This window comes from Maylandia zebra, linkage group LG6 (genome assembly GCF_041146795.1).
Source record: "Maylandia zebra isolate NMK-2024a linkage group LG6, Mzebra_GT3a, whole genome shotgun sequence".
Classification (NCBI taxonomy): domain Eukaryota; kingdom Metazoa; phylum Chordata; class Actinopteri; order Cichliformes; family Cichlidae; genus Maylandia; species Maylandia zebra.
In genome coordinates this window covers 30,999,851-31,016,494 of record NC_135172.1, presented here as the reverse complement: position 1 = coordinate 31,016,494, position 16,644 = coordinate 30,999,851, and the positions used below count along the sequence as shown (strand labels likewise).

The window sequence follows — 16,644 nt, the reverse complement described above, 5'->3', positions numbered from 1 at the left end:
ACAGAGCCGAGTGAACAGTGCAGGAATGGAGCGTTTCCCTCTGGCTTTCTGAATTATGCATTCCTGCTTTGTTGGTAATTAAAAGACCTGTGCGAGTTTGGAGAGTGTGTCAGGGGCCCAATGAAAGGAAGGGCTGGCCTGAAGAAGGGAAGAAGAGAGGGAGAGTGCAGAGAACAGGTCGGTCCAGTCGTCCTCTGCAAGGTGGATGTTTGGGCGTTGACACACCTGTTAACCTGTTTGGGAGGAGCCACTGGCATTAAACACCGTGGTGACATGAGTGTGTGTGTGTTTGTATACTTCAGTGTGTTTGACAAGAACCAGAGAGAGCGGGAGTCAGAGACGAAGAAGGAGTGAGACAGAGAGAGAGTGAGAGTTTTTACTCAGGATCTCTGCTTGACATCCGCCAAGATGTTTAAGAAAAAGGAGAGCTCCAAGGACACTAAGAATGGTACACTCAAGGTCTCGGGGAAGATCAGCAAGTGAGTTATTCACTGTGGATTTTATGAATGCGTGTATGAGTGTGGTGACACTGTATCTCTGTCATGTTCCTCCTGTTCCTGTTCTTCTAAAGCCAAGAACTGTGTCATGTTTCCTGTGTGTTCTTGCTGCCCTCTTTCTCTGTGTGCGTCTGTTTTGTGGTTTATTATATTACAAGTTTAAATGAGGTTTTAATGCATGTTTTCCTAGGGAATTCCTTCACTGCTTTCAAGTGCTGAGTTATGTGAGAGTTAATCTTTTGGAAAAAGCGAAAGCTAAATACAAGCCAGGGGTCAAGTTTACTTTGTAAACACGATGTGCATCGGTGTCCTGCAAGAGGACGAGTGAAATGAGGGAATTACGACTAAAAGTGAAATTGAAAGATGTTGTCATCCTGATTATCAGGCAGAAATTTACCCTAAACCTAATTTATTGGTGTTAGACCCTTGACAGGTGTCAGATCATTTGTATTAGTAATTTTATTGTACTGGAGAAAAAAAATCATTCACAGAGAAACTTTCTGTCTGTGCAAAATGATTATTGGAGAGCTTTTGTTGCTTGAAGATGTAGGGAGTCCTATCAGGCTAGGCAGCTGTTCAGATCAGATATGGAAATATGACAGTCAGGTGGCACAGGTTTCAAACATTTACATAAAGCTGACAGCAACCTGCTTTAGAGGATTGCGAATAAAAATGAATTCCATTTGATGCATAATGTGGGTGAGGTCATTTTCATGTGCTAAATATAAAGAGAAGGCTCATGAAGAGCCACTGAATCTAACTCATGGCAAATCTGCCAAAAGTCTCCGGATCACAGATCAGAACGCCATTTAAGTCGCTGCATTCAAAGCGGCGAAGTGGGATGATCACCTTTTTAAGTAATGGATAGTATTGAGGATGGGTTCTCTTCAGGTTTCCTCAGGATCAGTTTCTATTCATAGAAAGAGCCCCACATTCAGCTGCAAAGCCGACCACTTCACCTTTTTGTTCCTGGGAGTAACAAAAGACCGCTGACGTGATCTCACCGTCAGGTGGTGTCCGGCTTGTGCCTTCACCTTGGCTCGGCTTCAGACATATTTTCTCTCTGCTGAGGCGTGATGAGGGCTGGGTTGTCCGTTTTGCTCAGCTGGTTTCTGCCTCTCATGTGGGCGTTGGTTTTTAACTGTACATTACAGAGTGACGCACAGGAAGTGCTGTTCATTTCATTCAGTCATTTCTATTGTCTGATAATTGTTTATTTATTAGTTTAAGAAAAATTTGTGAATCGCAATCAAAGATGATTCCTGGGTGTTTGTTGGAAATGACACGGACAGCTGGAGAGCTGCGATGTATGGATTTGTGCATTAGACATGGCACTGGGACGTTTTTTAATGTTTTTAAAATAAAGGTACAAATAAAGGTAAAAGTGGCAGCTAATGCTCGGGTCAGGCTGAGTCTCCAAGAAGTCGAAAAGCCCAAAGACGTCATGGAAAAATTTGTATTTGTGTGTGTTGAGTCTGGGCGGCTCTCAGACATTCATCTTGTTCTGCTGGTGCCTTTGGTTACATCACAGATTAGAGCGCTGGTTACGCAGGGATTTAATAATGACTCTGCTGACTGTAAAGCACAGATTCATTTCGGCATTCAACATCCATTTCTTTGCTCCAGTGGTCATGTTGTAAAATAACAATTCTTGAACCTAATTTTACTATGAAATCAGACCTTTTTTATACAATATGAGTTTAGCTTGAGGGGGAAATGAGGGTGTTTGTGCAGAAGATGTGAGATCTTACTATCATCTAAAAAATGCAGGCAAGCCCTTCTAAATTATGCAGATAATCCAGTTTAAACTGGTCTCATAGTAGTGTTTTCTGTAGCAGTCATTCATTTAATAATTTACTAAAAACCACCAACTGTTGAAGAAGAGCAGTTTAACGATTTCTTTAACCATTTTTTTAAAATTGGCTAAAAGCTCAGCATGACCACACAAGCAGCCCGCACAAATACTTGATTCATGCTGAGGAAAGCATAAAGTTCCCCCAAAACACCTTATGAGAAACTCAAAGTATCACCTTACAAGACACTCCTGGAAAACCCTGCACAGCCACTCCTGCACAGGAATATCACACTGCTGCTTGATTAAAAAAAAAAAAAAAAAAGCACACATTTGATGCAGATACTGTATGTGTCTACATCAATGTATGGGTGTGACCAGTAATTCTTATCTGCTATTAATAAAAGAATAAAGTGAATAAACCAAAGGTGACAGCTTTAAATAAAAGAGATCAGAAATCAGACCTTTATTCATTTCAGTCCCTACACAGTTCACCTTTATCAAGACAAACTCAGAACTAAATATCCGACATGTAGGAAAGTAAAAAAGTAAAATATAAAGATCTGTATATTACAGAAGACAAACTAGAGATTAAAGCCACTTTTAAAATTTACCTTTAAAAATCCAAATTGAGTGCAATTATTGGAAAAATGGCGCCATGCGTAGTATAGCGAGTGTTTGGTATGTTTGGCTCATGCTCCTCTGTCTGATGATCACAGACTCTTTTTTTTCATGTATTTATTTGATCATTTGTTTTTTTAGAGCAAAGAGGATAAATCTCTTCCACAGCCCACTGCACCTACTGTTTCTATAAACAATGGTAACTAAACAGGTTTTTCTTTGACTGCAAAGGTGGGAATGCATACCTGTCCCTCCTGCTGAGTGAGCAGGAACAGGGCAGTCGTTGTGACAGCAGCTGCAGAACCAGATTCTTTGATTTCGTTTTGCACATAAGTGTAATTTCAGCATCAGTGTGACCTTTCTCAGACTGAATCCTCGGCCCACTGGTCATTTCCTCTATAAGCAGTTTTCAAAAGCGCTGACTCTCTTTTAAAAAAGCAGTTTAAAATCGTTTAATTTTCTTGATTTCGTTTATTCTTTGTCTTGATCTTTGAGCTTGTTTTTATTATGTTTTTCACATTTAAATCTATTTTACTCTATTTTATGTGCAACACTTTGTGACTACTTATCTGTTAAAAGGGCTTCATAAGTAAACTTACTTACACTGGTTAATATAACCATGTTATTCTTTATAATAACATGGTTATTACCGGTGGGCAGATAGTGATTTTTCGTTTTTATGTTAATGGTATAAACAATGAAAGGTGGTGGATTGTCCAATGGTTGTGATCGACTCTGGGCTGGACCAATTACAATACATCCATGTTGAGGTGAAAAGCAAGCGATTTGTCCCATACTTCAGCTAGAATGAAAAAAAGACACAAAGCTGGAGTTATTCTGTGTATTTGTGTGTTTATTCTTCCTCTTCTTCTCTCATCCCTCATCGTCATAGAAATCATACATATATACCAACAAGACTGTGCATCACTGTCACAACAGCGTTTGTTTTCATTCAAAGGCTTTATGGTTTTTCCTATAATACTTGGTGGGCCGGTCTCTAGTCAAAATACCTGGGCTGATTTTTTGTCCCAGTCCAGCCCAGTCTGACAGCTTTTCATATCTCTTTTCTTAATGTTGACACTGACAGATACACCAAAAAATTGTGCTGCTAAGATTTTTTCATCTGTATTTTTTGAACTGTAGCTCTACTTTAGCAACATTTTTTAAACTTCAGAGACTGCTGTGCAATGTATCGCACATTTCATTACTAACAAAAGCAAAAGTGTAATATGTTGAAAGTTGCCATATTTAGAATGTGTGTGTGTGTGTGTGTGTGTGTGTGTGTGTGTGTGTGTGTGTGTGTGTGTGTGTGTGTGTGTGTGTGTGTGTGTGTGGAGGTGGTATACAGTTTTATACAGCTGTGTAAAATACATAAATCTCAGTTAATGAGGCAAAACCTGGATTTTAAAAAGTCTATTTTTAACACACACACACATTGCTGAACCAATTATACACAAACATATCTCCAAAACCCAGTTTGCAGTTTGCAAAAACTTTGATTTAATCTAATTTAACTTTTAACTGAGCTCTACCCCATGATTTATTCAGGCAGTAGATACAAAGCCTCTTAAATAAAACAAATACAATATTTGTCTCCAATCCCAAAGACTTCACCTTCATGGGTGTAGCTAATCTCTCAATGGAATGTCTTCCTCCTCCTCATTTTGACAATCTTAGTCATTGCTTTGCTTTACTCCGAGCAGCGACACAATCAACACAAACACTGACAGAGGGAGTGACAGTCAAAGTTCAAGAATGGGTAGAATTTAAGGAACGTTTTGGGTGTGGTGCGAAGGGTGGAAAAATCCTACTCCATCCTAAAAGATCTGGAAACTGTGCAGTTTGTGCAAAATAAAAAACACTGAATGGAAAAAATAAAAATAAAAACACCCTCACTGTGCAGATTTTTTTTATATAAAGGATGACCTGGGGATGTGAAGTTTGTCCACAAATATAAATAAGTCTTTGTTGGTAGTGAGAGTGCTCATAAAAATGCACACCATAAGGTTTGACTGTAATCAAGCTGTTAATTATTCAAAACTTCTGCGTGGGAGTACTCGTATACTTACCAATTCTGTATCATCCCTGAAATGATGTGTGCTGCTGTTCAACCTCTGACCTTTGTTGTCTGCTGCAGGTCACAGGCCACCGACTTGGCCTTGCTGATCACCCAGATGCAAAAAGATGCAGACTTGGTGGAGAAAAACGTCCTCAGGGCTGAGGAGCTGCTTGCTGTGGTAAGAACAAAACAAAACCTCTAATTTTATGAACGATTACCCTCATTGCTTTGTAAAAACGTCACCTTATCTGTTGTCTGCCTTTGACAGGATTTTGAAAATGACAAGAAAGAGCTGCCGTACCAGCATCAGAGGGAGATCTCAGATGAGCTGGGTGAAGCTGAGGGCCTGCTGAAGAAGCTCTTCATAGATGTTGACAAAGCCAAGAACCTAAAACATCCACAAGCCACAGACATAGAGAGCGAGTGAGTTCATGCAGAATAAATACAACACAGAAGATTTGCAGTATACCTGGTCCCTCCTCTGAGAACATACTGAGGATTTTAAAACATTTTAGCTGTTTAATATCATTAACTTTGAACTCATTGGAGCTCCACATTAACCACAGTTGTTTGTTTCTTTGTGTCTTTTCTGCCCTTTGATGACTCCAGTGTCCTTCATCTTCATGAGCGCTGGCTGAAGGACTGTACCGTCTACAGAGACATCTACGAGCAGATTGATGATGTGTCGCGGATGCCCTTAATTGACTGGGGGCCTGTTTTAAGTGAGAAGCAAGTAAGTACTGTTACACTGTCTGAACATCCACGTCAGTCTTTCATACTCTATTAAATATTAATGCTCTTATTGTCAACAAAAAGGACAAAAAACTGTTTTAAAACTGCTGCCACCAACAAGTATTTTCCTCTGTAGTCAGACGCTCTGTAACAAAAACTGTTCAAACTTTGAGTCGCACTGTTGCTTATTTGAGCATCGTAGAGAAATCAGACTCCTTTGACATGATGTCAGCAATCTGTAATTTCTATGTAATTCTATCTATAGTTCCCTTTTTAGCTAGCACTAGCCTGGCCACCCTTGCTGTTCTCCCTGCAAGCCACTTTGCAAACCCCCTCGACATCAAGTGTTTTGAAAAAAATCAAACTAAATATTTGCAGTCTTTTAAAAAGATTTAAGTCTCCATTAGGAACTACAGGGTGGGGAAAATGGCAGTCACCCTTTCACAGGATTGCTTAATAATAAATAACATTAACTGTATCCTTTAATCCTAATGTAATCTAAATGCACTTGTTTCTTTGTTTTACCGGCCTCACCCTGTCAGACCTGTCCTTTGATATCTCATCACTACATTTCCATGAACTGCTTTCTTCTGGTGTCTGTGCTTTCAGAAACTGGTGGATGTGGAGCAGTTTGGCCCTAGTATGGCTGATCTGGAGAAGCAGATTGCTGCTCACAACATCGTACACAAAGAGATTGACGCCTACAACACGCAGCTCTGCCTCGCTTCTGCTGGCAGCAAGGTCTGCATGCATGATTACACAAGAACACATGCTTGCATGATGTGTTCTACTTAAAACTGATTGCAGCTTGTGTCCTTTATTAAGCAAAAAGCATTTCAAACAGCCGCTCACATTCGCTGTCTTGTTTTTTAAGGAGAAATACGACACTCTGAAAAAACAGTACAACAACTTATTGGTGAGTTGCTTCAGTCACTTAATGTTCAAAGATAAACACAAGTCTTATTTCACTTTTGGTTTTGGCAGTGTAAAAAGCTCTGAGGGAATTTTTCCAATTTTTGTTTTTTTCTTTGTTGGAGAAAAAATGAAAAATGTAAATTTCTGCTTAAAATTTCCCCCAAAAAAGTAAAAAAAATTTAAAGAAATTTAAAAAATCAAAAGAAAGAAAGAAAGAAATAATAATTAATACATGAATAAATGAATAAAAAAATTATTTTAGGGGTACTCATTTGTCTTTCCATTTAAATTTATTTCTCCTAAGGACAACTCCAAGTGGCGCCGTCACTACCTTAATAGCCTATATGAGTACATGCAGAGCTGCAACAAGGAGCTGAACTTCCTGGCAGAAGAGCAGAATAAGATCAAAAAGCAAGACTGGAGTGACCACATGTTGGACCCTCCTGACGTTCGGAGGCAGTATGAGGTTAGGATTAATGCGTTTTTAAGTCAGATGAAAAATAGAATTGAAAGGCTCACCAATCACGAGGTGTGGCCTGTCCAGTGTGACAGAAGTTGTTTTGGTTCTGTACCTGGATGAAGTCACACATAAATACATCAATTTTGATTTGATCTCATTTAGAATTTCAAGAACAACAGTCTGCTGTCCCACGAGGCCGAGGTGAACAAACTCCAGGACGAAGGCGAGAGACTTGTTGAGATGAAGCACCCCGCAAGCGACACAATACAGGTACTTGAAAAGCCCGTTAACAACATCAGCTTCACTCTTTCATCCTGAATGCTGTTTAAAGGTATGTCAACTCCCTTCATTATATTTCCAGGCTCAAAGAGATGATGTACGAAATGAGTGGCAGAAATTCCTCAATCTCTGCATCTGTCAAGAGACGCACCTGGACAGCGTGGAGGATTTCAAAAGGGTGAGACAGAGTTCATCGCAATGCAGTGCTCAGTTTGCAACCTGTTCTGTCATCACCATTTGCAGATTTTATGCATAAACTCAAAACAAAACAAAAAGTGTGCTTTGTTCCGTTTTTCAGTACCAATATGACAGCGAGCAGCTGTCAGAGTCGCTGACCAAGCTCAACAGCACCTTGGACCCCAAGACTCTCAGCAAGAAGAGCAAAACTGAGAAACTGCTGCAGCTTGAGGTACGTCCAGCCACCAGTACTGCAACTCAGCACACATAAGAAATTCAGCTTGCACCCCTCTTTCAAGCTAGCAGTGAGGATTTTAAAAAAGTGAATGAGAAGGAGATTTGGATAGAAAATGAGGCACTGGGGCAGGCAAAGCTGGAGACAAGGAGACTCCAAAGTTCAAAAGTAAAACAGGGAAAGTCTCCAAAAGTTGATTCTGTTCAGTGGAAGCCTAAAAAGGGAAATTATAAAGTCTTTGAGTTATATTTATTGAATAATTCTCAAAGTTTATTTATTTATTCATATGTAAATGGACATATATATGAGAAAATATAAGGTGTAAACACAGCAGACTGAAGGAAAACTGTTAATTTGCTGGGCAGGTCACATGAAACTTTACAGTCCTGCCAATATACACCAGAACTAACAAAAACAAATACATAAAATGAGTTAAAGGTGCTCACACACCTGGTTTGCCACCACCCACTGATTGAGATGTGTTATAGAGCAGTCTTTCATTGCCACGGTACTGAAATCAGGAAGAAACAGAGGTTCATTTTGCGGGATATTACACTAAGTTTGTTAAACCCAGCAGAAAAATTATGTGAAAAGATATGTTTGGAATCTTTTTTTAATCTTTGCGTGTTTTTCCTACCAGGCGGAGGAGAAAGATGTGCAGAAATGTGAACAGCTGCTGGCTGACCTGAGGAAACGCAGCACCACCATCGCTCCACTGAAACTGCGACGTACGACCCCCAGCAGAGCCATCACTGTGGAGTCCCTGTGCGACTGGGAAACAGGCACGGTGGGGAACAATTTTTGTCTAAATGTAAAACTCTAACTGCATGTGGCTGCAGTAAAAAACAACAACAACTTTGAAAAGTGACTTGTCTGACTGAATCAATCGTTATTTTTTTAGGATTCTCTGCAAAGAGGAGACAAGTTCACCTTAAAATCAAACTCAGACGTTGCGAACTGGAATGTCATTTCCACTGATGGAAAAACTAAAAAATTCCCAGGAGTTTGCTTCCAGATCCCACCACCTGACTCAGAGGCCATTGATAAAGTGGACCTGTAAGTGCTGACAAGCTTTATTATTAAACAGCTCAAATGGCACATCCGACGTCTGCCCTTTCTTTGACTCCGCCCCTTTCTTTTTGTTCATTAGTTTGGGCCAGGAGCTTGCAGACATCAAGAAGAGAAGAGCCGCTCTGGCCGACTCCCTGAAGAATAACAAATCAGAAATCTCCAGGGCCCAGCAGTTAGGTTGTTGTCAATTAATTAAATGCATAAGTGTCCTCATTATATGCAATCACTGCATCTTTAAACCACAACTAAAGTGAGATCAACCATTTAAAAAGCTCTCCTTTTCCTCCTTCAGCCCCAGTGTCTTCTGCCCCCATGGACCCCAAAGTAGCAGCCCTCTCTCAGCAGCTGGACAAGCTGGACAATGACCTGGCCAAAGCTGAGGAGAGCATGCTGAGCCGTCTGCGAGCCCCGCTGAGCCGCAGTGATCCCGCTGGTGATCTGGCCAAAAGGATGAAGGAGCAGGAGGTGAGAAAAAACACAAACTAGCATCAGCACCAGCTAAATATCATTCACCATGTGACACCAAGAAACTAAAACAAACCATATAAAAGCCATTATTTTGCTGTTATTATCCTCGTATGTGTGTGTATGCATTCATACCCTATACAGCATAAAGGGATTCTTCACTCCTGCAGACTGTCAGCATGAAATGATTATGCTGTGAATTATACTTATATCTCATGTTTAATGGAGGGTTGTATGGATGCTCTTTACAGCAAACTGCTCAGACACTACAGGCTCTACAGCAGCAGCAACAGGCTGCACAGGCTGGCATGCAGCCCCTGCTGGCTAAAGATCCCAACGGGACCTCTTTGGGACTGCCGCTCAAACTCAGTGCTGCCAGCAACAAGTCTGACAACCTTGCTGCACTTGCTGACCTTTACAATAAGAAGTAAGAGCTTGTTTTATGGCGGGGTTTGATTTTGGAACAACATTTTTAAAAACTTAAATCAGTTTTTCATTCTTCTATCCATCTTTGTTAAGTTGTGTTACTTGAGTAGATGATCTAGATAACAGATAACCTTAGTATATTTAGTAGTTTATTTATCTTCTTTTCTGCAGAGCAAATGCCTCACTTAACCTGGAGAAACAGATCAAGAAGGTGGATGGTCTCGTCTCCGGCTTTGAGAAAAGGCTGAGTGAAGATGGTCCGATCCCTAATGGCCCAAAAGCAATTGAAACCCGTGCTGAGGAAATTCAAGTAAGGAAGTCTTGACCATACAAATTTGAATTCTCTTGCATATCTCTAATGTTCACTTTGAATTGAACATCTCCTTTGTGGTGTTTAGAGCCAGCAAAAGTCTGTGGCAGCTGCTCAGAATGACATGAAGAAGCTCAGCAAGGATCTGGAGACCACAGAGCAGCTGTGCAGCTCTCTGCAGCAGGACTACCAGGAGTACTGCCCGGACATCCAGTGCCAGAAAACAGAGGTCAAGCAGCTACAAGCACGTTATACCAATGTTGCCAACCAGCTGAAGGAGAGGTGAGAGTCAGACTGTGAACACATCATCTCAGTCCCTTCAGCTTTATTAGAAAGACAGACTACAGTGGTTTTCCCTCATCAGCCTTTTAAATCACTTAAATCAAGCAACAAGGAAGTGAGAAGTACCTTTACGATTAGATCGGGTATTTGCAACCTGCAATGGGGTTCATCTGTACTTCATCTATAAATCTATATACATCTATATATAACCTATAAAAATGTGCTACTACACTACTAAAAGGTAAAACAGGTTTCATTACATAAGGCGTTTCTGTTGTCATAATGTACCTAATACACCAATACCTCATAATGTGCCTAATACCTCTCATATTCCTCTCAGAGAAAGCACCTTACTCGAAACTGCAGGAAAGAACCAGGAGTTCCAGAGCACATGTAAATCCCTGAACTCATTCTTGGACAACCTGCCAACAAACAAGATAAGCCCCAATGACGATCTGTCTCAGATTGCTGCTAAGAAGAGCTCTCAAGAGGTGAGACTGTCTTCTGATTATTTACCTTTAAGTATCACATAAGAATAAAATAACAACCTGGCTACCCACTCCACACATAATGTCTTTTTGATTTATGGATGTATAAACATTATTCTCAATATGAACCTGTAGAAATTCACTATGATTATGACAGGACAGTAACTTTAGGTGATTAATATTTCTATACCTACTCATTGCAGAGGGTGATGGACGACCTGACGCGGAAGGAAGCTGACATGGAAAAGGTGACAAGCCTCTCTCAAGACCTGCAGGAACTCCTCAATGTAAGACTCCTAACTTATAATAAATAATATAATACAATAATTTATGGAACCATGGTGTAGCGGTACAACCCTGGGAGGAAATGCTAATCCTGGGGCTAATGGGACTTCCCTCAGGAAGGGCATCCAGTGTAAAGACAAATGTGTTGAAAGTTAAAAAAGCATAGAATGCATAAATGCATTTTAGGCAACACAGAAAGTAAATTAATACATTTTAATTTTAACATTAGCAGACATGGCTCGTACTTAAAGATTTTGAAATAGGCAACAAATGACATGAAACAATTCAAAGATTTTAAATCTTCACGTCTCTGCAGGAGTACGAGACCAACGTTGACACGTACAACAGTACGCTTGAGGACGCCGGCGCCACCGTTCCGAAGAAACCACGTATGCCCACACTGTCTGAGGCTATTCAGAAAGAGGTAATGTCTGTGTGTTTTTCAACATGATACACACTTCTCACATTTATTTATAGATCGAGGTGACATGAGGTTTGCTTATTACAGGAAAAGAGTCTGGTGAACCGCTACGCTGAAACAAAAGCTGAAAACACCCAGCGCCAAAAACAGATGGGCCTGGCTAAGAATCTCATATCACGAGTAAGAAAACAGTGAATGAATTTATTATCTTTTGTATGCATTTAGATTATGCTTTCCATAAAACTAAAGCTACATTGCAAATAATATTACTTTGAATAAATTTGCTTTTCCTGCTGCAGAATGAAGAGACAGTTCAAGCAGTGGCACAGCAGCAAGTGCGGTCTGAAAGGAGTGCTTTTGAGTTAGATGGTCTGGTAAAAGAGCTGGAGGAGGAGAAGGAGAGGAGGACTCATGCTGAGACAAACCTGAGAACATTCAAAGACAGGTTTTTGTCTTTGAAGAGTCGCCGTGGAGTTGAACGTGTCGAGGAGAAAGAAGTACTAAAGTACTACCGTGACCCAAAAGTGGAAAGTGATCTGAGGGCTCTGCAGCAGACGCTACATGAGGAAATCATGAAGCGCACCACCATACAAACTGAGGTTGAGGTTACAAACAAAAAAGTCACCACCCTGGCAGAAACCGTAAAGAGCGCTCCACCAAAACTGGTGACTAGAGAGGTGACAGAGTTTGAGAAAGATCCCCAGCTGGATACAGAGGCTGCTAAGCTGAGAGATCAAATAACGAAGATGAGAGAAGAAATTCGGATGAGGGATGGGGAGCATATTCAGATGAAGACAGAAGTAACAATTCTCCAGCAGAAGAGGCCAACAATCAAAGAGAGGGTGGTTAAGAAGGAAGTGGTTAAAGTGGAGAAAGACCCAGAGATGCTGAGAGCAGTGCGAACATTTGAGACAGAAATTTCTGACGAGAGCAAAAGGACCAAGCTCCTCAATGATGACATCTTCCAAACAAGGAGTCAGATAAATGCACTAGAGAGGCTGATTCCTAACATTGCGCCTAAGATAATCACTAAAGAAGTCAAAAAGATTGAACAAGACCAAGACCTAATCAACGAATCCCAGAATATTCGAACAAGCCTGGAGGAAGAGAGAATTGAAAACAACTCTCTGGTCAATGAATTGACGGTGCTCCACAACCGTTACAGAGAAGTTTACGAATGGAAACCCAGAGTTGAGGTGAAGGAAATTGTTAACGAGATCTACAGGATAGACCCAAACACAGAGGTGGAGATAATGCGGCTCCGCAAAGAGATACAAGACTGCAGCAAGCAGCGCTCTGACCTTGAAAGAGGGCTCACCAAGGTGACAACTGAACTCAACATCATTCAGTCAGAGAAGCCAAGAATTGAAACAAAAGAAGTTTTCCAAGAGGTGGTTAAAGAGGAAAGAAGCCCCGAAAATGAGAGAGAAATTCAGAGGCTAAATGACCAGGTGCATAATTTACACAGCAATTACGATTCCCTCCAAGACCAGCTGAGAATGCTCCGGCAAGAGAGAGATGAGTGGAAGGCTGAAAAGTCAAAGGTAGAGACCCAACTTGTCACCAGAGAAGTTATTAAGTATGAGCCCGATCCACTCCAAGAGAAAGAGTTTGACCGCTTGAGAAATAATGTGCGGGAAGAGACACAGATTCGGCGCACCATTGAAGAGATGGTGTTTGACCTGAAAAATAAATACATCCAGTTGGAGAGACAGAAACCAGAAGAGAAGGTGGTTCTCCAAGAGGTTGTTCGTTTGCAGAAAGACCCAAGGCAAATGGTCGAGCACGAAAGGCTTAGCAGGAACCTGGATGAAGAAGTAACGAACCGGCGTCAGTTTGAACTGGAGCTACAACAGTTAAGAACAAAGGTGGAAGAGAAAGAGAGGATCCTCAGAGAGAGTGTTGAACGCCAAAAGAGGATTCAAGCTGAGTCTGAAGTCAGAGAGATTAAACTGCGTATCTCACAGCTGGAAAATGCCCCACCACCTGTTGAGGAAAACATAGTTGTCGAGGAGGTGCTCAAGGTGGAGAGAGACCCGAAACTGGAGAGGCTGACAAGCAGTCTGCGGTCAGACATGGACAAGGAAACCAGTGATATTCTGAGACTGCAGAGAGAAATCCGTAACATCAACATAAAGCTTGAAATCTTGCAGAAAGAGAAGTCCAGTGAGAGGACAGTCTACAAAGAGGTTGTCCGTGTTGAAAAAGACCAGGCAGTTGAGGCTGAGAGGGATCGCCTGAGAGAACAGGTGTCTCAAAGTAAATTTGCCAGACAAGACCTCGAGGATGAACTTAGACGTTTCAATGACAAAATCCATTTCCTAATGAACAGCAAATCTGCTACTTCAAGAGAGGAGACAACCCTGATTATGAACCGAGATGCCTTACAGAGAGAGAAGGAAGACCTCACTCGTGAACTTAGATCCCTTGATGGCAAGAGGCACGATATCAGCCTGTCCTTCCAGCAGCAGAGCCGACTGATGAGTGAAAGAACACAGATGAGCAGACAGAGAAGCATTAAGATGGAGTCTGATGTCATGCGTTTGGAGAGGGATATCTTGGACGAAAAAGACAAGATCCATCAGCGAGATAGCATCATCCGTGAGCTTATACAGAACCTACAGAGAGAGGAGAGTGCAGAAACAAGAACCAAAGAGACCAATGTCTCTACAAAGATCACAATTTTGGACCCAGTTACCGGCAAAGACATGTCTCCTTATGATGCCTACTTTCAGGGCTTGATTGATCGTCCGCAGTACATTCACTTGCAAGAGCTTGAGTGTGACTGGGAGGAGATCACTTCATTGGGACCTGATGGGGAGATATCTTTACTCCAGGATCGCAAGAGTGGAAAGCAGTACTCCATCAAAGATGCGCTGAAGGACGGAAGATTGACAGAATATGATCTGCAACAGTACAAACAAGGAAAAATTCCCATCTCAGAATTTGCCTTGCTCGTCGCTGGTGACAACAAGAAGCAGTCCCAGTTCAATTCAATCACCCCAAAATCCACCACATCACTCAATTCAGCACCTATTAACCTATCTGCTGCCAAAGAAACCTACCCAGTTGCTGGAATAATAGATACAGACACTGACACCTGCTACACAATACGCAATGCCACCGTGAGTAAGCTAATTGATTCCACAACTGCCCAAAGACTTCTGGAGGCTCAGGCATCAACAGGAGGAATCATTGACATCAGCAATAAAGGGAGATACACGGTTCACAAGGCAGCAAACAGAGCCCTCATCGAGGATAGTCAAATCCAGAGACTGCTCAATGCACAGAAGGCTTTCACTGGAGTTGAAGACCCTGTGACCAAAGAGCGTTTGTCTGTGGGAAAGGCTGTTCAGAAAGGCTGGATGCCGAAGGACACTGCCATTCGCTTCATGGAGGCTCAGCACCTGACCGGAGGGCTGGTCGATCCAGATACCGGTCACAGAGTTAGCATCTTGGATGCCGTTGGGTCCAGAATGATTGACAACACAATAATGAGAGACCTGGAAACTGAGTCCGCCTACATCAAAGATATTATAGACCCAATCACAAAGGAGAAAATCAACTACAAGCAAGCTCTGAATCGCTGCAGGAAAGACCCAAATACAGGCTTACCAATGCTGCCTGCCTCTTCCAAAGGGTCTGGTTATAGTCCAGTGTACAATTCGACTAGATATGCAAGATTTTAGATATGTTTACTTTTTGGAGACATCTTTTCTATATGAAATCCATACATTACTTATAATGGACATTTTGACTCAGGAAAAGTCTTCTACTGCAAAGCTTTCTCTCTAGCCAAAATAACTGCTGCTGAGTTTTTTTGTTTACTAAAAATGTTTGATGTGGGCAGATTTTTCTTTTTTGGTTTAATTTAAAAACAGTATAAATGAAGTTTATCTTTAATATTAATGTGTTATTAGGGATACTGGGACATGGTGCAATGGTATTTGCCAAGATTAATTGATTCTGTATTACTCCTGGGTTTTCTTCAAAACTGTTCATTGAATTTTATCTTGTTTGATACCTTATAAAGAAACAAATATCAATAAAATAAATTATAATGGTTAAAGTGTATGGACTCTCATTTTCAATGCTGTGCAGTCTCTAAAGTAAAGAAAAATGCTATGAAAAAGTATTTACTTCATCTTGATTTCTTAGTTTTTTTTATATATGTCAAACTTAAATGTTTCAGATCATCAAACATCTTTTAATATTAGAAAAATATAATATAATCGTGTAATAGAGGTCATGCCAAAGTATCTCAACAAGATTAAATACAAGACTTTGACTTGGGCAGTCCAAAACCTTCTTTTTTATTTGCTTATTGAGATATTCAGAGGTAGACTTGCTGATGTGCTCTTAGTCGTTGTCCAAGTGAGCTTGGGCTTCAGTGAATGAACTGATCGTCCATGTCCTGAAACAGCAGGGGAGCCCCAGACCATCACACTACCACCACCATGTTTGACTGTCGGGTTGATGTTCTTTTTATGAAACAACTAGATGCAACAGGACACAACCCTTCCACCAAGTTTATCTTTTATCTCATCAATCCACAGACTACTTCCCCCAAAGTCTTGGGTATCAGTAAGATGTTTTTTTGGTAAATATGCAATGACTCTCTGTTATTTTTGTTCAGCGGTGGTTTTCATCTTGGAACTCTCCCATCTTTGTCCTGTATTTTTCCCGTTGTTGAATCAATAACACGGACCTTAACTGTTGTTCTGGGTTCTTTTGTGAAATCATGGATGAGTCGATGATGTGTTCTTGGAGTAATTTTGGTTGGCTGGCCACTCCTGGGAAGGATCACCACTGTTTCCTCCATTTGTGAATAAAGGCTCACAGGGTTGTTCACTGGAAACACTGCCTTAGATATATCTTTGTAACCATTTCCAGGTTGATAGATGTCAGTAACTTTGTTTCTCAGCCATTTCTTTAGACAGTGGCATGATGTGTTGCTTTGTGAGTTCTTTTAGGCCGCTTCACTTTATCAAACAGGTTCTATTTAAGTGGGTTTTTTTATTCTACTTGCCTGACAGTGATCAGGCTTGGGTATGGTTAGTGAACTAGAACCCAGCTTTCCAACAAAAAGTTTTCAATCACGGTTAATTCATGACTTAAAAAGTGGGGGG

The 16,644-nt window shown here is 41.0% G+C and overlaps 1 protein-coding gene across 1 annotated transcript; it reads left to right on the top strand.

Moving 5' to 3' along the window:
* Window positions 1-289: 289 nt before the first annotated feature.
* evpla (envoplakin a) lies at window positions 290-15,587 on the top strand. The gene is made up of 22 exons (XM_004539231.2): window positions 290-479; window positions 5,048-5,147; window positions 5,238-5,392; window positions 5,579-5,702; window positions 6,311-6,442; window positions 6,576-6,617; window positions 6,921-7,082; window positions 7,239-7,346; window positions 7,438-7,533; window positions 7,654-7,764; window positions 8,408-8,554; window positions 8,669-8,823; window positions 8,918-9,015; window positions 9,131-9,303; window positions 9,555-9,730; window positions 9,901-10,039; window positions 10,128-10,321; window positions 10,662-10,812; window positions 11,013-11,096; window positions 11,411-11,518; window positions 11,603-11,695; window positions 11,815-15,587. The coding sequence occupies exons 1-22, from the start codon at window positions 409-411 to the stop codon at window positions 15,202-15,204; spliced, it is 6,009 nt and encodes a 2,002-aa protein (XP_004539288.2). The 5' UTR covers window positions 290-408; the 3' UTR covers window positions 15,205-15,587.
* Window positions 15,588-16,644: the final 1,057 nt, after the last annotated feature.